At 33.2% G+C, this 24,042-nt stretch overlaps 3 protein-coding genes across 5 annotated transcripts; 1 reads left to right on the top strand and 2 right to left on the bottom strand.

Moving 5' to 3' along the window:
- Positions 1-704: 704 nt before the first annotated feature.
- RTH (RTE1-homolog) lies at positions 705-2,565 on the bottom strand. The gene is made up of 3 exons (XM_068613289.2): positions 2,365-2,565; positions 1,540-1,871; positions 705-1,224 (listed from the first exon to the last, which is right to left on the bottom strand). The coding sequence occupies exons 2-3, from the start codon at positions 1,810-1,812 to the stop codon at positions 802-804; spliced, it is 696 nt and encodes a 231-aa protein (XP_068469390.1). The 5' UTR covers positions 1,813-1,871; positions 2,365-2,565; the 3' UTR covers positions 705-801.
- A 978-nt stretch (positions 2,566-3,543) lies between these two features.
- LOC137811504 (protein WALLS ARE THIN 1) lies at positions 3,544-6,191 on the bottom strand. Of its 3 annotated transcripts, none has more exons than XM_090298605.1 (6): positions 5,811-6,191; positions 5,638-5,695; positions 5,434-5,550; positions 4,659-5,061; positions 4,197-4,348; positions 3,544-3,950 (listed from the first exon to the last, which is right to left on the bottom strand). In XM_090298605.1, the coding sequence occupies exons 3-6, from the start codon at positions 5,541-5,543 to the stop codon at positions 3,776-3,778; spliced, it is 840 nt and encodes a 279-aa protein (XP_090154731.1). In that variant the 5' UTR covers positions 5,544-5,550; positions 5,638-5,695; positions 5,811-6,191; the 3' UTR covers positions 3,544-3,775. The 3 variants fall into 3 exon arrangements, with proteins under 3 accessions (XP_090154731.1, XP_090154732.1, XP_068469389.1); XM_090298606.1 differs by having other exon boundaries at positions 4,659-4,745; XM_068613288.2 differs by having other exon boundaries at positions 5,638-5,700; positions 5,811-6,189.
- Positions 6,192-7,351: 1,160 nt separating this feature from the next.
- Positions 7,352-13,855, top strand: LOC137811503 (FG-GAP repeat-containing protein). Its single transcript, XM_068613287.1, has 13 exons — positions 7,352-7,610; positions 7,730-7,888; positions 8,120-8,368; positions 8,451-8,570; positions 9,050-9,130; positions 9,551-9,646; positions 10,326-10,421; positions 11,116-11,169; positions 11,264-11,467; positions 11,969-12,094; positions 12,375-12,440; positions 12,556-12,855; positions 13,167-13,855. Exons 1-13 carry the CDS (start codon positions 7,548-7,550, stop codon positions 13,641-13,643), a joined length of 2,091 nt encoding a protein of 696 aa, XP_068469388.1. The 5' UTR covers positions 7,352-7,547; the 3' UTR covers positions 13,644-13,855.
- Positions 13,856-24,042: the final 10,187 nt, after the last annotated feature.

Below are 24,042 nucleotides of genomic sequence, written 5' to 3'. Positions count from 1 at the left end.
GTTTAAAAAGAGAATAATTTGATTCTTTTTATTTTTGGCCACCCTTTTCTGAATTCTTCACTATTTGATTTTGACGCATGGATATTTCTCGTTACCAGAACAGTTATCTTTTTTCAAGAGTTGGGTCATGAACAATTGTATGCAAAAATTCGTCTCTCCTTATTCACTACACATTGCTTTAAAAGGATTCCACTTAAAAAAACTAAAATAGCAAAGTTCTATTTCACACAGCACACAGAAAATGTTTTTGCTACTGACATTGTGATTTAAAAAAAAAGTGTAAATGGAAGCAATAAGAAAAAGCTCCGTAGGTGCTGGCATCAAGGGTGAACATGCTACTGGTCTTGTATACCTGCAAAAAATGGTGAAGTGTGTCTTTTTTATGCGGCAAACTTTTGTACTGAGCTTTTTCATGTTCGTGAAATTCACAATGATTTAATTATTTTAAAACAAAATTCAAAGTCCAATTCAAAACTCATTGAAGAGGATGGCAGCACCCTTCCTATTTCCAAACGTAAAAGGCAGTTTGTGACCAACACCAATCGAAATCCATTTATACCAACCTCAATCTGTAACAGAGACGTAGCACACAATGTCTTGGCACCAAAAAGACATGGGACAGGATGCTGCAAGTCACTTTATTTAAAACAAAATCATACACACAAGAAAACAAGTCCTACTGAAGCAACAAGCCGACAATAAAATTTATCTGAACACAGAGTATATGATTAATTAGCCATGTTTCATAAAAAAATATAGCGTATTACAGTTGTAAACGAAGTAGAGCCACAGAACCGGATACTACAATTGAATCAGATTCTTGAAACAATACGTACCAAGCAGGAACCAGCCAATAAGAATGGAAGTGAAAAAGAACCAAAACTTTAAGAAAGTGAAGCCCCCGAATATGACTCCAAGAAAAAATACAACCACAAATGGTAAGATGGATCGAAGCATAGATGCTTTGCTGACCCAACGTCCATTGAATAAAATGAAAATTGCAAGGTTCACCACATTCCATCCACCAGACAAGAAATCCAACCTGTTTAAATTATTGACAACAAACGAGTGGCAGTTGCAGGTAAAGAGATTGTAAGATCGGTGTTGGAATTCTTGAGTGCTTTTCCTTAGTGCATCATCCCAAGTCCTTAAATCTCCCCTATTTTCTCCTTCCGTGTTGTGTTCCACACCATTGTATGCAGACTGGCCCAGAGGTATGCAACACTGCCAACAATTTTTTTTAAAAACACTTGAGAAGCAATAGAAGAACAGAAAACCAACAAGCTAGAATCAAGTTCCTGCAAAATATAACTTTTTACAGCTTCCATTTAGTGTATATCACAGCGTTATGGAGAAATAAAACCCCAAAAGGAAGTTAGAGTCAAAGTGGTTAGACAAAGAAATAAGAGTCTCATGATATAGTCCTACTTCCGCTTCTTGATTTGTCCCAGCTTTAGTTTAGGACAATTTGTTTACTAAGGGGAAGCAAACTTGTCTATGTTCTCTTCACATAAAGAAAGACTAAACAATAGCATATACCTTTTCTTTGGGAACCTGAAAATAGCGAGTGGCAGCTCCAAATGTAAAATGATCCACACACACAAAATTAGGCCCCGCAAAATCCAATATTACTCCATCCTCTCTGCAGATGCCAATGTGCCCGATGCAAGGAATGAACCACGAGATCACAGGAAGTGGTGACCACACAACGGAGTATGGAAATCGAGCCCTTTTCGGATCAATTTGCGTAGTTTGCGAATAACTTCCTTCCATCATCTGCTGCTGTTGCTCAATATCCAACTCTGCTCCCATTGCAAAAGTCGGTAGAACTATATCACGGACTTCCCAATACACAACAAGCAATTACATAACTGAAAGTCATAACATCAAACATGTTTATAAACAAAGGCGCATACTATATATATATATATATATATATATATATATATATATATATATATATAATTTGAACCTAAAACCAAAACATCACTAAGAAGCAGGTGTAGTGTCTAATATTTCAATTCCAAGATTCAAGTAAAGCAGCGATGGAATTCAAATGTTACATGTCTTTTAAGGTTCTCAATTTCTGGTTTCAAGAACAACCATGAAGCAGAGCATTAAATCTAGTTTGACCAATAACAACCAGACAACTACATCGTTCCTTAGACAGATTTGGGTTTCAAAATTCGAGATTTAGGTACGGTTTCGCGAAATGAATTGATGGGACAATGATTCCTAAACTGGAATATGCGCGATTCATGATGAAATTACAAAGCAGAAGAAACCCTAGACTAGCATACGCTTGAATTATAGTCAACACATAACATAGAAAATAAAAAAGTGAAAGGGATCCGATCCAATCACCTTTTACAGCAGACAAAGAAGGATCGCTACTCTGCCCGCACACTGTGCAACTGCGCACAATTTCAGAGCCTAGTAAACGCAATGTGTATAATTAATTATCTTCGTAACTCTACTTTTTCATCACCTATTTGTTAGAGTGTGAAACAAATATTATTCACACACTCTTCTACCGTCTAATCTTAATTTTAAATTTAATTGCGTTTTCTAATCAACAAATTGTCCCAGTATTATTTATATGGGGCAAACTGAGAAATCTTAGTGGTTTTGAGTTAAAAGGAATAGATAAAACTATGAAATAAATTCGGGATGTGAAAAAAAAAATTTGGAAATAAAGTGTATCAATTTAATTGAACCCTTCAATGGCTTTGAATTTGAGAGCACGTAGAAGAACTTTGTGGAAGTGATTGAAGTGATCTTATTGAAACTACTCCATGTTTGGTTTGTGATTAACTCCTAATCCCTAAATTACACTAGTTAACTCCTAATCCATGTTTGATTTGTCTGTTTGTTTTTGTTGTGTAAATAAAACACATGTAAAATTCATTTTAACAACTTTTTTTATTATAAGTATCCGTAAAATATATTTCATCAGTCTCTTAATTATTTAAAAAATATTAACTACAAATTTCTCTAAAAATAATATTGGAAATCCCTTCTTAATTTAGTGGGCACAATGATCGATAAATCTTGATAACTGGTCCATTGAATATATTTTCTGATTGTCATTTCACAAGTTTTGGAATTATAATTCTTTCTTGAAAATGTGATAAGCTTTAATTATTCACCATCTCCTTTATGTGATAAATCTTTCTCCCATTCTCTATATAAATGGAACTTGTAAGGAAGAAAAAAGAAAACAAGTGAGAAGAGCAATATAGAGAGTTGATATCCAATGAAATGTTAGAGAGATGTTGTATTCTATTCTTGTTAGGTGAGATTGAGTGTTATTCTCACATAGTGAGAGAAACAAATATTGTAATCCTACTTTCATAATGAAGACATTTTCTGGACTATGTCCTGTGGGTTTTTATTTCTAAAGTTGAAAAGGTGAAAAAAAATTTCAACGTTACAAAAATTCTCGATGTCATTATTCTAATTTGATGTATTTTTTTATCTGCTTATTATGAATAATTGGAATAAACCTAAAAACATAGATATATTGTGAGCAATTGAGCAAAGTCACAAAAGAAAATATAAGTGTAATTTTTTTTTTAGAATGAAATGGAATGTCACCTAAATGTTTAGGGATTCAAATTCCCCTATATATGCCTATCATCAATATCACATGTTGCCAAAAGTAGTAACAAAACAACTAATAACCCACCACAACAAAGAAATGTTGTGCCACTAGGTCATACCACAAGTGACATTTACATTTTTATAATCATATTAATTTCTTGTCCCATTACTTCTAAGAGCTTTCTGCAGTAATCAATGGTTGGTTAAGGGAAAAAGCATCACTTTTTTCTTCCCTGTGATTCTTGGCCTCAATGGGGACTATGACCTCTTTGATTGTCTTGGATTCTTGACTTCTCCCCCATACAACAAGATACAAACCGAATATGATTAAGCATGCTCCAATAATCCTGCACCTCAAAATAGAAAATAATAAAATTTTATGTAGTACAAGCCACAGTTAACATAATTTTGTAATTTACCATTCGAATCTTATGATTCAATACATCTACTTTACTTAACTTATCTAATTGGTTTGATTCCATGATAGTCCAACTCAAACTTTAGAGGCTTTAGCTAGCAGATGACATATTTAGCTTTAGAAATAAGTTTAAGAAAACAATGAAATTAAAGTTATTTGAACTATCAAAACCTACCCTCCCAAGAAGAATTCTTCACCGAAAATAATAGATGCCATCACAGCTACTAGTAATGTTTGTAAAGGTAGATAAATTGAAGCAAGCACTGGCCCTCCTTTGCCAATGGTCCATATCTGTATTGCTGATGCCAGGCCTGAAGTCACCAGTCCCTGATACAAACCAACCTATTTTGTCATCTCAGTTGTCATATTTCACTTCCCTTTAACATAAAAACAAACTCACACCATAAACACTAACAACTAAATGAAGTTTCTTGATGTCAAGGTCACCAATTATGATCCTTGATTAAGTTAAAAGAAAATCCAAATTAAGCTTGCTACAGTGGTGCTTTGTCTTTGAACTTTAACTTCCACCATTAGCCAAGATGAAAAAGAAATCAGTTTTTGTGTAGGTAGAAACACCAAGTGAACAAACATGCTGATGAAAATGTAAACAGAGAAACCAGTTTAATTTACAAACCGAGAACAAAACACTGTAGATCTCTCCACTTGAATTGAACTGCCAGGCTTTGGAATCCTTCTCAAAAAAGGCTGCAATTGTCAAAAACTGCACAACACCAAAGAAGCATGTAAATGCAGAAACTGTGAGCGGGGCTGAGTATTTGTTCAGAACGAATGCTTGCATCACTATCCAACCAGACCAACATAAGGAGTGACCGAAGAGATAGATGCCACCCAAGTTCCAATTCTTTTCTGGGGTATCCCTCAACATAGACAAGTATTGTTCATGATGAAATGTTAAATGTGGAGTATAAATAACAGGTCCCTTGTAAAGGGTAATGATAGTAGCTCCACCAACAGAAGCAAGGACACCAAGGACCTTAGCCACACCATCAATTCTATTGAAGTGAACGCTCTCATATCTGCACTTCCCTTATATATATAATTGAACAAATAAGTTATACTCGTGAGCTTAATCCATATACAATGTGTATGAAGTGAAACATTTTCAATAAATTTTGACCATTTTGTCATGTCAGTATCCTATTTTCTAGACTTTTGACACAAGAGGGTCAACAACACATTTTCTAATATACCTATTTTAACATACGCTCTACTACTTGTTTAAGTTTATCAAAAATTACAAAATCATGAGAGAAACTTGTCAAATAAGAAGTGAGACTCATAAAAAATTGTTCTTTTCAATACAATTTACCATAAGAGATTGCATTTTAGACAAACATCTTAGAGATGTGTTGTTAACATTTCTTTAGAGGTTAAAGATTGTAGCTTGCCTGAGTAGTGCAGCCATGAGAAAGGTGAGGGCTGGAACAGAATTCTGCATAGCAGCGGCAAAGGTAGGTGAAGTTTTCTCCAAACCTAAGAGGTAGAATCCTTCTTTCATTGTTATTCTGCCAGAATCAGAAGGGGGGAGTTTAACAATTACGCCTAACATATATATCTTATGATAAATGGATGGCTTCATGAAGGGATCCTACCCAACAAGTCCAAGTAGAAAAAAGTGTACCACACAACAAGTGGTTATTGTTGGCCTGTCTTTCCTTGCAGAGAAGAAAACAGATACAAAAATGAAATAAAAGGTTAGATAGTTTAACTGGGAATAGGTAAAGGGTTCCTATATATCTATTTACCATAGAGCTAAACTGCATACTTCTCTGAAAAATATGCGAGTGGACCCAGAAGAACCAAGGCAGTGATGTTTCTATAGACAGGAAAAATAAGCTTGCTTACTCCTGTATCAAGTGCAATTCTCAGAAATATATGATTTCCTGCATAACAAAGTTGTAGAAACGTTAAGGCTATGTGCAGATTAGCTCGTTGGGGCATCATGTTTCTTGGTCTTTTGTGTATTGTTTGCTGATAGTGATAATGCTTTTCGCTCTAGAGAAGCAGAACAGGATTAGGAGTATGGAGAGTTCAATTTTGTAAGAACTGTTTGACCAGGAAAACACAGGTAAGAGAGGAGAGAGATCAGTGTATAAGATAGATCGATCTAACTTGTGGACAATCAAAAAATAAAAAAATAAAATATAAGTCCCATTTGTTTTTTTCATATATAATAACATCTAGAATCAGATCACTTGCTTGCATGTGATTGTTAATAACTTGTTATGATTTTATTCTACCTAAATATTTCATCTCTAATAAATACCAACTCTCCATCTTAGTGTTTTTGACTTAGTAATAAGAATGAAAAACAAACTAATAAAATAAATTGAATAAAATAGTTAAAACGAGTAATATTCACATTTTCATAGCAACATTGTTGAAATGATTTTGTAAACTAAATCACAGGAATAAGAACCAGTAGCATTTGTATAAGTGTTGATGAGTGTTCCTTTGTCTAAATGTAGACTCTTGAGTGCTTGGTAAACTGAATTAAGCTTAATCCTCCATTCATTAGTTATTATGTCAGATAATTAAGTCTCCTATAAGAAGATTTCTCTACCTGAAGACATTATTCAAAGTCAAAATAATTACAGACAATGTTTCATGAATGATTTTTGATTAAATATGAAACATCAACAATTTTAAATTAATTAATTGAACACATGAAAATGATATTTTTTTTAAGAGAAAATAACTCCAACACAATTGTTTCTTCTTCAAAATTTTAATTATAAATTTTTAATAATAAATTATATTTTTAAATGAAAATATTATTTGACATACTTCTATGATAGTTCCTATAGAAATGATACATTTACAATATAATTTATAACATTTTTCTAATCAATCAATACTTTTTAGTAGGGTATATTGCTTTAAAAGAAAAGGTTATATATTGATAGTGTAAATAATAGATATTTATGTACAATAAAGTTTGAAACTTTTATTGTTTATAATTTTTTTAGGATGAAAAAGATAGTATTATACACTCATTAAACTAATATTATTTATTCAAAATTTGTTTTTTATTATAATTTAAAATAGCCACCGATGCTTAATACAAAAATAAATAATAATCAAGTGACATTAAGATAATAATGCAAAATTGTATAAATGTACAGTGGTTACAATTAAGGTATGGACACTGAAATTTTCTATTATTATTTAATAGATAATATGGTCAAATATAAATTTTATTTGAGTAAATTATTTAAAAAGTATTAAAAATAATTTATTAAAATAAGTTAAAAGTTATTAAAATTATATTATTATAAACAGATGAAATAATTTTATCAAAATTTTAGGACATATAAAGATGAAAACCACCATGCTTCTGAAAGAGAATGAAATAAAAATAATTTTGACTTGGTTTTTTTCAGCCATAGAAGACCTAAGTGGTATAGTGTAGAAGTGAAGAGGTGGAGGCATGTTGAATGTTTAGGAGAGGAAGAGGAAAAGAAAGGAAGAGGAGAGATTAGCTGAATTGCGCACCTAAGCCATGAGGAAGCGGGATTTGGCCATTCTTATGCTCTCCGCTTTTGCTATTTTCTTCACTCTTCAGGTGCCCTTTTACTCTTCCCCTGTTATCCAACTTTCTCTCACTCTAAAACCCTAATTTGGTCATTCATTATGCCTCGATCCAATTTCACGTTTATGTATCTTTCATTGATCGCTGTTTAGCAAGATGGTGGTATTTCGTTCAAAGAAGCATGGATGCACCTGACCGATGAGTATCCAATCAAATACGAGGCCGATCGTCTTCCTCCGCCCCTGGTTGCTGATCTCAATGGAGACGGTAAGAAGGAAGTTCTTGTAGCTACTAACGACGCCAAAATTCAGGTAGCTTCGATTTTGGAATGTTTCCACTTCTTTATTGCTCTAATTTTCGTTCACCTGTAATCTTTCATGCTTGTTTTGGCATCTTCTCATTTCTAGTGTCAATATGTGTTTGCATAGGACAAGAAACGTCTAGTTTATACTTGATTGTTGGTTTTTCTGGGTAATAGCTTTGTTCAGATTGGTACCACTACTGTTGGTAACTGGGTTGTGTAATTATGCTGGGTCTCTCAGGTTTTGGAGCCCCATACTAGGCGTGTCGATGAAGGGTTCAGTGAGGCGCGTGTGTTGGCTGAAGTGTCTCTGTTGCCTGACAAAGTACGTGTCATGTCTGGTAGACGGCCTGTTGCTATGGCCACCGGCATTATTGACCGGTATAAAATTGGGCAGCCGCAGAAACAGGTTTTGGTTGTAGTAACATCAGGTTGGTCCGTAATGTGTTTTGATTCCAACCTCCAAAAGTTGTGGGAAAATAATCTACAGGTACAATGTTTTAGCTGTGCTGTTATATCGTTATTTATTACTCTATGTTGGGTTTTACTAATTCCTCTAGTGGTTGTTATAGGAGGATTTTCCACATAATGCTCACCATAGGGAAGTTTCTATCTCTATAAGCAATTATACTCTGAAGCATGGAGATACTGGATTGATAATTGTTGGTGGCAGGATGGAAATGCAGCCACATGTACGTGTCACTTTGCTCATTGTTTCCTGGTTCATTACTATATTTTCCTACCAGGCCCCTTTCTGTGTTCTAATAGCAAAAATTTCCATATATCCTTGATGGTGTTTATCATCCTTTTTAAAAAGTAGAGACCATGAACAGCTTATGAGTGACACAACGTTGTGGTCATCTCGTATTCTTTTACATTCTGCAAGGGCAAATGTGAAAGTTCCTCTGCATCTTTGTTTGATGAAGTATGTTAGTAATATATATTTTGCATTACTTCTTGAATTTCAGAAACTTCTATTTGTTATTTGATTCTTATAATTGTAATGTTTTTGGTTCATGCATCTCTGAGGTATGTTCAGAATTATTACTATTCAGTATTATCTTCTAATCTAAACTTGTTTCTTTGCTCAAATTGGTAACAGGGTCCTTTTTCCGTTAATTTTGTAATCAATTGTTTCAATCTAGCTATGTTGACTGTTTTATAATTTTAGATTTTTATGGATCCTTTTGAAGAAATGGGAATGGGAGCCAGATTTTCGGAGCATCAACGAAGAAGTACCACTGAAAAGGAGGTATAGTCTGTTTGCTAGTGGATGCTATATTTTGTGCCTGTTTTGTTTACCACCCTGTAGCATACTAAAGTATACCTACAAAAAACACTGTATGTAGTTGTAGTCCTTAAAATTTCGCTAAGTCGATATAATTAAGCCAATAAACTCTGCATTTTGCAGGTAGTTGCATAAGATTCTAGACCTTCATAATCAGGCACCTAAATAAATAGGAGACAGTTTTAAGTGTATGTTTGTATAAACTTCTTTATATGTTCTTATAGAAAAAAATAAGGAAAACTGAAACAAACTTTTCCATAGGGACTTGGAGAAGGTTTTCTTTAAATTTCTCTTTTATTCTGAAAAATGTATCAGATGTTAGTTCTTTTCTTATTCTTGTGTGGTGGAAGTTTGACTTTTTGTTATGATCCTTGCCTTGGGTAGGCTTCTGAAAACTCTGGAACTGTGGATTTACGCCACTTTGCATTTTATGCATTTGCTGGTCGATCTGGTGCTGAACGATGGAGCAGAAAAAATGAGGTGCCGTGCTTTATTCTTTGGTCTTCAGTATGTTCTATTGTTTGGGTGTTGTCATCTTTCTAAATTTGAACTAAAATTTCATTATATAAGAATGCATTTTGTTCCTTTTGTTATTTTTGTTTGAAGGATAGACTTTTTTATCTTTTAAGTTTAGTAAGTGCATCTTCTCTATTCTCTCCCCGTTTGTTTTATCTTTCGAAGTTTATATAGGTGTAGCAAGGAAACATGAAAACTGAAGAAAACTAATGATTAAGTAAAAAAAATACAGAGCATATTGAGCTGTATTCCCTTGCCAATAAACTATAGCATTGAAGAAGGATGCTAAAGGTATGCTGTTAGCATATGCACTAGCATTTTAATCCACTGGTGCACATTATATATTTTTCCCAAAAGATACCCATGAAAGAAATGGAACCACCTCCCAACAAGCATCAAAGTTAGTCTTGTCGGCTTTTGACACCAGATATTAGATGTTTTACAACCAAGTGAACCGATTTCAGGGTTAAGTCTGATTGAATTGTGTGATTGATGCTAACCTGCCATTTAACTATAACTACAACCAAACCTGGGCTACATGGATAAAGCAACTTAGTGTTCACTTACCTAACATCTATTTTGTTGAAAGCTCTTGTGTAGTGTTATCCTTTACTCTAATTGCTGGTATTTTCTGTTCATTTAGAACATTGAAGTGCATTCTTCAGACGCATCGCAATTACTTCCACAGCATAACTACAAGCTTGATGTTCATGCTCTGAATACCCGTCAACCTGGAGAGGTACTTACATTTTAGCTATTCAACTAAATCATAAGTCTATGGGTATGCTGGATTAGTGAAATGTAATAAAGGTACACAAAACTATTGTTATTTATAACCTTTCAGCAGTCACCCAGTGAGATTTGAGGGGAAGCAATGAAATCACTGTTTTTCTTCTTCAGTTACATTTACAAAATCTAAAAAATGTAGTTGTTGATTTTACTACTATGCCCTTTTAGTTTAGTTTAAATGTTGTAAGTAATCCAAAGCAATAACTTGTTCATTCCTTTCTTTTTCTCGTTAATCCCCTAAAGTCAAAGTAAGTTCCAAACAAAGGATAAGTAATACCAACCCTTCCCACTCCATTCGATTCCATTGCAATAAGCTAAGCAATTCAAACATAATTGTTTAAAAGTGTTTCCGTGCTTATTGTCAACATATTCCTAACTTCCTAAAGAACGGAAACTATGCTCCTTTCATATATTCATGCTATCCACCTTTTCTCTTACAATGGTCAACCATTAAAACAAATATTTGCTTGCTTGTATGAGCTTTCCAGAAGAACTCCCGTCATCAATTCCTCCATTATGTGTGGAAACACTGAAACATGCATATGGTGGAGTATTTTTGTTTAAATTATGTAATTGAGAAATCTTTGTTTTTTAATTATAGATATTTCCCTAAAATTTGCTTCATGTGACATGTGAGATTGTAGTTTGAATGCAGGGAATTCAGAGAATCAATCTTGGGAGTTATGCCTCATCGCTGGGTACCTTATATTTGACATCCTTTATTAGCCTTTTATACCAAATCTTAATCTCAAATACCGTTCATACTTTACAATATATGAATGTGTTTATCAGGCTAGGAGAGAAGATACTTTGTTGAAACTTGCCCACTTCAGACGGCACAAGAGAAAAACATTGAAGAGAACACCTGGAAAGTCGATGAGTTACCCTTTTCACAAGCCTGAGGAAAACCATCCTCCAGGAAAGGACACAACCAAAAAAATTTCAAACATAATTGGAAAAGCAGCAAATTATGCTGGTTCAGCAAAATCTAAGAAGGTTATATACTAACCATGCCATGTAATTGCTAAAAAAGCTGGTTATATTTGATTATTTGTATTGGAATTCATTCAATTGTATTGACATAATGATAGTTAGTTTTTTATATGACTATTATTTGACAACTTAAAATTCATCCAGTAATAGAAACACCCTGTTTACTTCTATTGCACATCCAATTTTTATTTTATGATTTAAACTTGAGTTGGTATTCATTTGCATCATCTATTGGTTCTAAGCTATTTAGGTGCAAAGTAAGAATAGTCGTAGATCACTACTGTTGTGAAACATAGCATGTCTAAATTAGATATTCTTGATTAGGGGTTTGCTATGTTGAAGTAATTTCTTTGCGTCATATTATTTTAGTTTTCATGTTATTTCCTAACATGAGATTGGTTTTCTAAGAAATAAAATTGACATGTTATGGCACTGAGAAAATTAACTTTTTGATAGAAAAGAGTAAAGAATTTGCAATCATGATGTTTCTCTCTTCGATTGCAGCACCTTCCCTATGTTCCCACCATAACCAACTACACTCAGGTTTGGTGGGTTCCTAATGTTGTTGTGGCTCATCAGAAGGAGGGCATAGAAGCTCTTCATCTGGCATCTGGTCGAACAATATGCAAGGTAAACATAAAATCCTTTAGTCAACTTGAACTTATTGCTTTACCATGCATTTCTTGATTAGCGTAGAAGACAATTTTACCTAAAAAAACTATTGACGCCATTAAAGGCTGCAAGTATTTGTAAAGCTCAATCTTCTGATACTACTTTCAGCTCTTGGAGCACATTGGTTTCTTACTCAAAAGATATACCTTGTGCTATTCGGCCAAAATTCTATTTAGCTCCGTCATATAATTCGTAAGCATTTTCATGTCTAATGTAATGCCAAATTTGTTTATTTCAGCTTCATCTTCAGGAAGGTGGTCTACATGCTGATATTAATGGTGATGGAGTTCTAGACCATGTGCAGGTTCATGTTTCTTAACCCATTTTAATTAAAAAATCGAGCTAGACCGTATTAATTTAGCATGATAGCAAACAGAGAATGTTCTTCTGTCTGACTTCTGGAATATTCATCCTATAAGGCTGTTGGAGGAAATGGTGCTGAGCAGACTGTAGCCAGTGGGTCTATGGATGTGCTACGTCCTTGTTGGGCTGTTGCAACATCTGGTGTACCAGTACGAGAACAACTCTTTAACGTATCCATTTGTCATTATACCCATTTTAACTTATTCCAACATGGAGAACTTTATAGAAGCTACAGTCAAGGTTCAGAGAGTGCCTCTTTAGAGGTAGCAACGCCTATTCTAATTCCTCGAAGTGATGGTCATAGGCATAGGAAGGGAAGCCATGGCGATGTTATCTTCTTGACAAATCGTGGAGAGGTACAGCATTTTTTCAATTGTTTGTTGAGCACCAATAGTATTTCTTTGATATTTCCAAGTTTTCCGGTCACAAATATTTTATACTGTGGTTTTTTGAGATATATCATAATTGGGAGTTATTTCTCTAAAAGAAACGTTTACTGAATCTTTTGAAACATGGAATTTTTGGATTAAATTTCATGTGACCATTTGAAATAAAGATCTTTCGAAATGCGGGAGAAGCTTTTTGTAGTGCTTGAATAGATTCTAAGATAAACTTGCAATTTTATTGACACTGATATCGGTGACCTGGAAAAAATTGTTTCTTGCAGATTACATCATACTCCCCTGGCTTGCATGGTCATGATGCTGTTTGGCAGTGGCAACAATCAACTGGTGTTACATGGTCAAATCTACCATCCCCGTCAGGAATGATGGAAGGTGGTCTGGTGATTCCCACACTAAAGCCTCTTACTTTGCGGTTGCATGATAATCAGGAAGTGATCCTTGCAGCTGGGGAACAGGAAGCCGTGATAATATCACCAGGAGGAAGTGTACTAGCTACAATTGAACTACCTGGTTCACCAACACACGTTTTGATCTGTGAGGACTTCTCAAATGATGGGCTCACTGACCTTATTCTTGTCACCTCTAATGGAGTGTACGGCTTTGTTCAGACCAGGCAACCAGGTGCTCTCTTCTTCAGCATGCTGGTTGGTTGCCTCATAGTCGTGATGGGGGTTATATTTGTCACCCAGCATTTGAATTCCACAAAGGGGAAGCCTCGTCCCTCATCCGTTCCTCGGTGAAAAGCTGGAACTGAAATTTATACTAGCCCAACTTGACGCTATTGAAGAAACAGATACAGTGAAGTGTGTGCAACCAGTCAAGAGTATTCAAAACGCATAGAGCTTGAGTAAATCTCTAGGAGGTGCTGAACGGTCCTAGAATGTTGATTGTAAAATTTGGACAGAATGTAGGAAATTTGATGTTATAATATTATAAGGAAACTTATGCTGTCTGCTTCCTGGATTTTTGACCTGTCGTTGAGGAACCTATACTGTACACAGTGGTTACTTGTTCAGAATTAGTTGATGCGCTTCAGAAACTCACCAGACGGTCTTTCTAATTCTTCCCAAGGATTTCTTGCTCAAGGGAGTTATTTAACTCACCGTACCAAAATTGCTCTTCATTTTGAACCAACTTTATAAATAAATCTGCATGGGACTAAGATGCTACGCAATTCTTGAGAGTGAGTTAAGGATGGTTTGTTGAGAAAATTACTGGTTGATAATAATGTTACGTAATTCTTAGGAGAAGTATTTAGAATTGTACTCTACATGGTCGAGATGGCCGCTGAGATTGCACTTAGGCTAAACCCTAAACAAGATAACAACGGTTAAAAACTAATTAATAAACTTTAATTAGTTCGTTAGACTAAAATAATATTAATTTAAAAAGTTGTGATTGTTTAATACTTTCGTTTGGTGAATGTCACACTGGATGAAATTGTTTTTTTATGTCAAAATTACTTAAATTACTAAATATTGATTACTTTTGTAGGTATCTTCTTTATCTCGACCAAAATCTTAGAAACAACTCACAAGTTCAAACCAACTAGATAAAGATGACTCGTTCTCTATCTATACAAGAATAATTGGTGTTTGTTGTGGAGTTGAGAAGGAGCGACATAATTTAGTCGTATTTACAAGAAACACAAGTAATGATTAAAGGATTATAGGTTCAAGAGTAGTTGGAACCAAACACATGGCTCTTATTCTAGCTCTTCAAATGGAGATGGCCAAAATAAAATGGAGGAATACCGAAGAAATTCATGCCTTTAGAAGAGAAAATAAGGAAATTAAAAGAAAAATGGAAGGGATGCACCCCTTGGAGTCTCAAGAAAATGAATATCGAAAACTGATGATTAAAAACATAACAACATCCCCGAACACCCCTAGTTACACTAACCTATATGTTGGAAGCGAAGTCACATCTTCACACATCGACAAATATCTCACTAACATTGGGGGGAAGGGGGTTACTTGGCGACACCCTTTTTTCGACAAAATAATAAGTGTCAAACTCCCTCCCAATTGGAAGGGATTAAGCATTTGTCAATATGATGGACGAGTGACCCTCACGAGCATGTTGATGTTTGTGACCCAAATGAGCCACTTTACATCGGAGGACACAATGCTCTACTGTGTGTTTACCAACATAATTGAAAGGACAAGGGTTGAGTTGGTTTACTCATCTTCCACCATGCTCTATTAACAACTTGAAGACCTTAGTCGGAAAATTAGGAACACGGTTTGCAACAAATCGACCGCATCACATGATATCAATCACCCCTTGTTAATATCCAACGAGAGAAGATCAAGTCGTTGAGCCTATTCATGGAAAGGTTAAAAAAAGTAACTCTGATATCAACCTCAACCTAGAGGTTGCGCTCCATGACAACATTCAAACTAAGGTCGTTCTTAGGTAGTCTATGTAAAAAGCCAACTACCGACCCGGATGGGTTAAGTAGGAGAGGTCAAAGTTCATACAGCTTCAAGAGCTCCACTAATTTTTAAATCAGGTCCAATCCGAGAGCAGACTCGAGAAGGCCAAGTAGAAAGAGAGGACAAGGAGTATATCGACTGCCCAAATTCTCCACTACACTCTGCTAAATGTAGATAGGAGTCAGATTGTGTAAGAGGCTTTAAATACCGACCTAATCCCGACTCCACAAAAGTTCTTACGCTTCTAAATGCCGACATGAGCAAGTAATGTCAATACCATTGTAACTCCGCCCACACGACCGAAGAATGTTTGGCATTGAAAGATAAGATAGAGGAGTTGATACAAGTAGGGCACCGTTGGAGGATTGTTAGACAAGAGTATCGCTCCACACCTCACTCCCCCAGAAAAATGGAAGAACGATCGTGATGAGATTATGAAAGACGAGACTAGAATCCCATTGAGACAATGAAGATAGGTCAAGGTGCTCACACCGACCGAGAACAACAAGCCCGTAAACTCCACTTAGAAGAGTCATCAACACAACAGTCGAAGGATTTACTGTAGGTGGGGCATTGAACTCTACAAGAAAGTGACATCTTTGTGCAGTACAGTCAGTGAATGTTATCACGTCTTCCACTCAGCGAAGGATGCCCTCAATAATCTTTATCGATGTTGACTTCAAAGTCATTAACCCAACTCAAAATGACCCCATGGTCATAACAACTAAAGCAAAAAATTTAGCAATAATGAAAACATTGGTTGATCAAGGAAGTTCAATAGACATACTATATTGGAAAACTTTTAAAAAGCTATAGATATCCAAAAATGAGATCCAACCCAATCATGACAGATTGTGAGATCTTCTAGTGAATGGATTGATTCATAAGGATACATAGATCTTTACACCAAGTTTTGGAAGGGAAAGTTGCAAAGCCAAACAATGAAGATACAATACCTACTCGTCGATGCTAACATGTCGTACAACATCCTCTTGGGAAGGCAGTCCCTTAATAAGCTAGGAGCAATAGTTTTTACCTCGTATTTGATTATGAAATTCCCCTTAGTGTTGGACAACATTATCACTATCCATGTAGATTAGAAGACTACAAGAGAATGTTATGCGACAAGCTTGAAAGTTGAACCACCAAAGTTTAGCGAAGATCATCTTCCATATCGAGATCAACCAAGCCCAAGTAGAGAATATATTGTCTCATTAACCATCCTAGATCTGAGAAGAAATGACATGGAATGGAACTAGGAGAGGACGCCATCCTGTTATGATTACAAGATGAGAACCGTCGTATTCAAATGGGGACTTCATTAAGCACATAAAACACTAAGAGAAGATATATCGAGTTATGTAGTCATGGTGAAAAAGTCAAATGAAAAACAGATAATATACACTAAAATTAATCTAAAATTTGGGATAATTTAAACTAAAAGTTGAACAATGTTCTCACTCATTTTTATAAATAGATGAATATCACAACTTAAAAAGATAATTTTTATAGCATTTATTATTCTAATTAATTACTAATTTAAAATGGAAGAACTCTTTACACTTATCTTCCTCATCCAAATGGATATCCTTTAAGTAACCAAAACCAAAAAATAACTTACACACAAATTCAAACCAACTAGGTAGAAAAGAGTACATTTTCCCCTATCCATACAATAACAAGAAGAATGTAGCATGATCTTAACTAAGGATCAATCAGCTGGTAATAATGCTTTTTGATCCAGAACCTCGAGAGAGAAAAAAAGAATGGTAGTGATAGCTTTTGTTTAGTTATTGTGAGTGAAGGAACATGCTTTAACCTGTAAAAAGCAAGAAAAGGGTTAAAAATAGAAATGGGTTTCTTGTATCCAACTCATTCATACTTTATTACTGTTGCTTTCGGGAAAAGGGAGGCAGTGACGTACGCAGCTATTTTCAAGGTATGTCTGTCTGGATCTGGGAATTTAATAATTTATTTCAAACAACCCTCATCCCCAACTTTCTCTCAAACAATTTTTATTCAACTCAAAATTCAATTCAGTCAGCAAATAATTGAGTTCATTTTTTGATAGAAGTTCCTTAAACATACTTATTAAGGTCTGATTTCAAACAGTCTATAAAATGCATTTTAAAACATTAAATCTACTTAAATAATCTTTATTTTTGGAACGCATCATCATATCCAACTTAAAGTTAAGAACGGATAAAATTATCTTTTTATGGGATCTAATTTGAGGATCAATTTTTTGGTTTGATTTTAAAATGATTAAGGAAATCACAAAAAAGTTAAAAATATGACAAAAGTTTAAATACAGTTAGTTAATAAACCTAAGACAGTTTTTTTCTCACAACTAATATTACCAAAATATTAATAATATTAAGATACTATAGGATTAAGTTAGCTAAAAGATATTTGAGTAATCTGCTTCTAGTCATGGGTTCAAACTTAATTATCATCTATATATTAAAAAAACTAATAATTATCATCAATTAGCTAAACTCAATGGATAGTGGCTTAATGCTAAAAAAATTAAAAAAAATATATTTCTACCTGTTCCTGTTACAAATCAACGAAATGATTAATTGGAGTAAATGTTAAAAACACTTAAATTTTAAAAATATTTAGTATATTTGATTTAGATTTAATACCCTTTGAATTAAAATGCAGAAAAAATTGTAGAAAAGTGTAACATTGAACTTAAAAGAAATGTGATGTAGACTATAACTAATTATATTCCAACTGTTTCTTACAGGAATCTTTATGAAGTCTCTGTAGGTGTTGTTGATGCATACTGGAAAAAAAGTGTTATAGTTATTTGTCTTTTTTCACTTTATGTTTATTTATGATTCTGATTTTACTTATGCCATTATTTACTGTCAGTTTTGTTGAGAGAAGGCTGACTACTGAGCCAAACTTCAGTTGATCAGCAAAAAAGCAACAGCCAAAAGTAGGCACCTTCGTGCTTCCATTATTCATGGCTTTGTGTCTTATTCGCATTTTAGCCACAACATTTTCTATTTTTATCTTTTCAATAAAAAAAAATACTTTATTTTGTACACATTTTGAGGGTTAATTATACTTTTTTTTCACTACATATCTAGAAAATGTAGATATACTTAAGGACATATCATAACTTAGTTTTCTTAGTTACATATTTAAAAGACACACATTTATCTTTATTCAAAATAATGTACTTCAAATCAAATAAAGTTATTGAGGATGGTAAAACTCTTTTTATGAGTGTACAAAGTTGATAAAAAAAATAGATAAACAGGAAAAGATGATAAAAAGATAGTATAGAGTAACATATTGAACTTAAACCCTTTGAGATTAAGGAATTTTTTTGAGAGATTAGTCAACAAGTGCTAATTCCTTTCATTAAAAATGACTTTTGTGCAGTACTTATCCTGTTTTAAAATAAATATATTGAAATTTATTGTATTTTAATTTATTTAAAAATTCTATTTTTTTATAAATAGTTTTAAACAAGTTAACTTGATCATACTAAAGTATTTTTCCTGACACAGGTTAATGTTTCGTCTTGGATCATTTTTAAGATACTGTCAATGAATTTCTCGTTGTCTTGAATCATTAGTATGAATGTATTAGATCTAATGTTAATTTTTTGTTTTCTTCTTTAGTTGTTAGTGTTGGGGAGGACAATAGGAGATTTCTTTATGAGTTTTAGATGTGAATGTGAAAAAGTTTTTTTTTTTTTTTGTTATCAGTTATAAATATATAATAACATTACAAATTTAAAAAAGAGGTAAAATAAAACTAATAAGTTTGATAATAAGTGTTTTAGTTTGAACTTATTTAAGATTAATGTAAGAAATTTATTTAAAAGAAATAAAACTAATACATGATTAACTTGATTAATTACTGCTTGATTTTGTTATATGTGCTATTATATCTAGATAAATTTAATTATATATTCATTAGAAAGTTGGTAAAAAGAATTCATATCATTGATATCTATGTGAACTACTAGATTAGCACAATAATACAGTGACTACTGAAACTATTTTAATTCAGTATGTGTTCGTGAGATAATTTTAAAGATGTGTTGACTATTTTAATTTTTACATAGAATAAATTATATAAACAATAAACCCACTAGTTTAAAAGTTAAAACCATAAACTACATCATAAAGCCATTTGAACAAATTTTTCAATTTTATTAAAAACAAATAAATAAAATATTTTTTTAATAAAATAAAATAAACTTATAAACAAGTTAAGATAAGAATTATATAGAAGAATTTGTACAAATTAGTTCATATATAAACTAATTTGACTATAAAAATTATATAAGAGTTTTTTCAAATTAGTTTATGGATAAACTATTTTTTATTTATGAAAAATTATAAGAAGTTTATATTATTTTGTTTGTACACTTTCTATAAGACTTAATATTATTTATTAATAGATTTTAAAATAAATTAATTATAATATTTATAAATAAAGATTAGATGTTCATTCCATAATTTCAGTTTTAGAAAACTTTTACTTGTTTACATGATCTCTACCACAACACAAGTGTGGTTTCCTTACTAGTTTAGGATTCTGTGAAGCTGGTGGATTGTGCATGAAGTTGATTTTAGTTAATAGTTTAATTTTTTTTTTTTGTGTTTCAAGTTCTTTTCTTCTCCTCCTTAAGTGAATGGTTGAAAGAAGATGTTATTGGTGTAGGATTGATATTGTGAGAACTGTTTTGGATTGGTTGGAGTATTTGCAAGGGTTATCAAGTGTCAGTATTAGAATATTCTTCAATCCAGGTAAGGAATTAATTTTTTTTTTATCAACAAGAAAAAATAAATAAATAGTGACCACTTTAGGAATGATTCAACACTTATACATATCACAAGAGATATACATGATATGTCCAAATAATCTCAACCCATAACTAAACTAACACCTAACAACAGACTCAGAATCATAGTAGTTAGAATAAAATTGCGATTCAAATCAAAACATAACTTTGCCGATTCAGAAATGAAGTTGAATTGTTTTAGGTCTTGGATCGTTATATGAATTGAATGAATCATGGGATTCACGATTCAGTTTCTTTACGTCCGATACAATTAATTTTTCTAAGCTTCATCCAAAAAAATAAAACAAAAAACAGACAATCACAGAACAATCACACGTTTAAGACAAGAAACATTATAAGAACAAAAGAAATGGAGAAGGTAAAAGGGAAGAACGAAGAGAAGAGTTGGTAGAGAAAGTTGGAGATGAAGAAGAACTTTGAGAACGCAGAGAGACCAAAAGAAGAGTGAAAAAGAAGATAAAAGAAGAATAAGAGTGGAGAGGAAGAAGAGACAGTAATTTTAGGATTTATGGTACTTTTACTTTTGGTAAAATAATTTTATTGGGAACGAGTTTTAATATCTTTTTCTTATAAAAAAAATAAAAGTTTAAAAATTTTGTAAGTATAAATTTTTAATTTGAAAAAAAAAACAATTTTTTAAAAGATATAGGTGCCCATATAACCTTTATTATATTCTAAGCTTTTATTTATAAGAAATTGACATACATAATAATAAAAATGATGTTGAAATATCACTAGATATCTAATAAGAGGAAATACAATAAAAAAAACACTACAAATATGAAAATTAGTATATAATTTTTTTATAACAAATGTAAAAAATTAAAAAAAATAAATTTACTAAAAAGTTATTTTAATACTTATTTTATTTATTATGTATCTTACTATTCACATTTTGAATTTCGATTTTATAACAATGCCCATAACATTAGGAAAAAAGTCTCCAAACTAGAAAATCCAAAACAAACACCAAATGAAAGGGAAACAGTAGAGAAAAAGATCCAAAAACAGATTGCCTCAAAAATCTCACATAAACACCATTCAAAGAACACCCATACAGCCAAACATAATTCACCTCGGCAACAACAACCCACCAACCAAAAAGCTAACCAACAAACTAAATCGAATACAAACATACCAGGGGATCAAGACAACAATCTGAAAACAAGAAACAGGCTGATTGAACTTTGGAAGTAACCCAAGACCAAGTCTTCAGCTAAGCTAAAGAGAACATTTTAGAGTGATCCACCACACACCTTTGAAAATGACCTTGTTCCTATGACACCAAATCTCCCTTACCACCACAATCCACACACTCTCCAAAACTAAATTAGCAGTTTCATAAGCATTACAAATGTTGAACTGTAGGAAATGTGAGGAACTAAAGATATTCTATACAATATATTGGTTGTTAAGTGGGTTGTTGTGATGTGTTAGGGTTTAAGGTTTAGGATTTAGGATTTAATATATCTGTAAAACTGAATATATGAGTATTATGTGAAGATTGAAAAAAATCTAAGTGAGAATTATTATATTTTTTTATTTAAGCATGACAATAAAACGGTTGATGAGTATAAAAAGATACATATTCTCTTTTCATGATAATATTACTTTAGAAAATATGTGTTCTTTCTGTTTGAGTTGTTCTCAAATTGAATATTGTCTGACTCCAACTTAATTGCTTAGACAAGGAATAAATAAAATAAAATGAGACACTTTAGGGGTGTCACAATCCTTATACAAGAAACCTCAAACCAAACTACATAACACTTAACCAACCGAGGTTCCAACAGACTCTACAAAACAACAACCAGAGTGTCATAAATATGACTAGACATATATAGTCATGACCACATCAGAACGCAAATACAACATATGTCCAAAAGGACACCTTCCAACTAAAATAACAATTCAAAGGAACTCTCACAAAGGAAGACAGGATAAAACAACTACCCTACAACCTTCTCCATCTTCTTAAAAGAAATATGTCAATCTTTCATTTACCGTAACTCAAAACCAAGTGTTCCTTTATACTAGAGTAAAAATCCCAACCAGATCAACTCATCGATTCCTAAAAATAAACTTATTCCTATGATTCTAAATTTCACCTATAATTACTACCTAGATCCCCCAACATCTAATAGTAGCATCTTTCAAACCTATAGGCTTAAACAACTTAAAATGCATTTGTGCATCATAAAGAGAGGCCCAAAAAAACCCAACCACTCGAGACTTAGAGTTCACCACCTATTTTTGCTCAGGCAAAGTGTTAGTTATGCAAGTGACGTGTTGTACTTTGAGTGACAAAGAGGCCGAGACAATTCTCTCTCCTCAAGCGATAGGGCTAGTGGTTCTAGCAACACTGCTTGTCAACATTTAAAGGAAAGATGAGATGGTGTACACGTATAACTATGTGTGGTGGTGTGTGACGCATATCATTGGGGTCAGGTGCTAATAGGACTCTCAAGTATCCTGTGGCAATGGAGGAGTTTCTGAAACTTAAATAGATATTGCTCAAGCGATGAAGAGGTTGTTGGAGTCATGAGAGATTTTGGAGACTATTACTCGTGAGTAGCTTTTTTCACTTAAATAGTGGTTGTGTTGCTCAAATGAAATAGAGTTTACCTTATGAAGGTTGATAGGTCATTTTTGCAAGAAGAGCTCGCTTGAACGACAATATTATGAGATAACGATGATGTTATGCTATGTTTGATGTTTATACATGTTTAAATGTATTTCTTTATGCATGTTTATGAATGAGAATATGATATATAAAATGTGAGATTAATTATATATGTTTAGGATAAATATATAATTGATTATGAGATGCATGATATGATGTATGCATGAAATATGTTCTTTTTGGGTGGCTTTCGTGGGTGATATTGTTGGATTGGTTATATACATGTATATGGATTTCATATATATGTATATAAGGTTTGACCCTGGATGGTTGACCCTAGTTGAGTGATTACATGGTCTTTAATAGTTGATGTATGGATACTCGGGATGATATCAGATCTTGATGGTTGTCACAAATTCGGAACTCATTTTTTTTATCATCAAGAAAAAAATAAATAAATATGAATCATTTTAGGAGTGGTTTAACCCTATTACAAATCAAAATAGAAACATCCAGCAACTACTCTAAAAACGATAGACCCTGGAAGTTTACAAAATCCTACCAATTCAAGGCACCACAGATACAGAATAACACCACACAATCACCCTACTCAAACTAAAGGCATGTAGAATCAAAGGCTCTTAATTAGAAATAAACCAGTCAACGGATCAAGACACCAATCTGACAAGGAAAAACAAGCAGCACAACATTAGATGTAATCCAAGACCAAACTTAGTTGAACCAAAGAAAAATTTTCAGAATGGTTTATCACTCCACCTTTAAAGATGTACTTATTCCTATGCCTCAAAATCTCACCAATAACTACAATCTAAACACTTCCCCAAATGACATTAATGTAGGTTGGAACGTTACACAATTTAAAATGCAAGAAATGTGAAACAGGATCAAAATGATATACCGACACCACCCCAAGCCAAACATAACACTGGTTCCAAACTAACCAAACAATTCTATAGTAAAAAAATAAATGCTTTGATGTCTCCTTTTCCTCTCCACACAAACAACATGAAATACTATCAACTGTAACCCCTCTTCTTACCAAATTGGCCTTAAAAGCAATCGTATTACCCAACCCTCTCCAAGTTGTCAAGTGAGTTGAAAGTCAAACTTTGATCTTCCAAAAAGATTCGAACACAGACGAACATTCCCTTCCAAAAAGAGCCCCTTAGAATATTGTAAGTTGAGCTAACCGAGTACCCAGTGGTCACACTGTCCTTCCAAAT

Source organism: Phaseolus vulgaris, chromosome 2 (genome assembly GCF_051622355.1).
Source record: "Phaseolus vulgaris cultivar YP4 chromosome 2, ASM5162235v1, whole genome shotgun sequence".
NCBI lineage: Eukaryota > Viridiplantae > Streptophyta > Magnoliopsida > Fabales > Fabaceae > Phaseolus > Phaseolus vulgaris.
Note: the sequence above shows the minus strand (reverse complement) of the source record. Positions and strands in the feature narration are given on the sequence as shown.

Bases quoted from the DNA above. Each gene is read 5' to 3' on its own strand.
- RTH (XM_068613289.2), bottom strand. From the start codon at position 1,812: ATGGGAGCAGAGTTGGATATTGAGCAACAGCAGCAGATGATGGAAGGA. The intron at 1,225-1,539 runs GTATATGCTATT...AATTGTTGGCAG, and splicing joins TTCAGGTTCCCAAAGAAAAG to TGTTGCATACCTCTGGGCCA.
- LOC137811504 (XM_068613288.2), bottom strand. From the start codon at position 5,989: ATGATGCCCCAACGAGCTAATCTGCACATAGCCTTAACGTTTCTACAA. The intron at 5,551-5,637 runs GTAGGATCCCTT...TGATTCTGGCAG, and splicing joins TTTCTACTTGGACTTGTTGG to AATAACAATGAAAGAAGGAT. The intron at 5,062-5,433 runs GCAAGCTACAAT...AGGGAAGTGCAG, and splicing joins CTCATGGCTGCACTACTCAG to ATATGAGAGCGTTCACTTCA.
- LOC137811503 (XM_068613287.1), top strand. From the start codon at position 7,548: ATGAGGAAGCGGGATTTGGCCATTCTTATGCTCTCCGCTTTTGCTATT. The intron at 9,131-9,550 runs GTATAGTCTGTT...TGCCTTGGGTAG, and splicing joins GAAGTACCACTGAAAAGGAG to GCTTCTGAAAACTCTGGAAC. The intron at 11,170-11,263 runs GTACCTTATATT...TGTGTTTATCAG, and splicing joins GAGTTATGCCTCATCGCTGG to GCTAGGAGAGAAGATACTTT.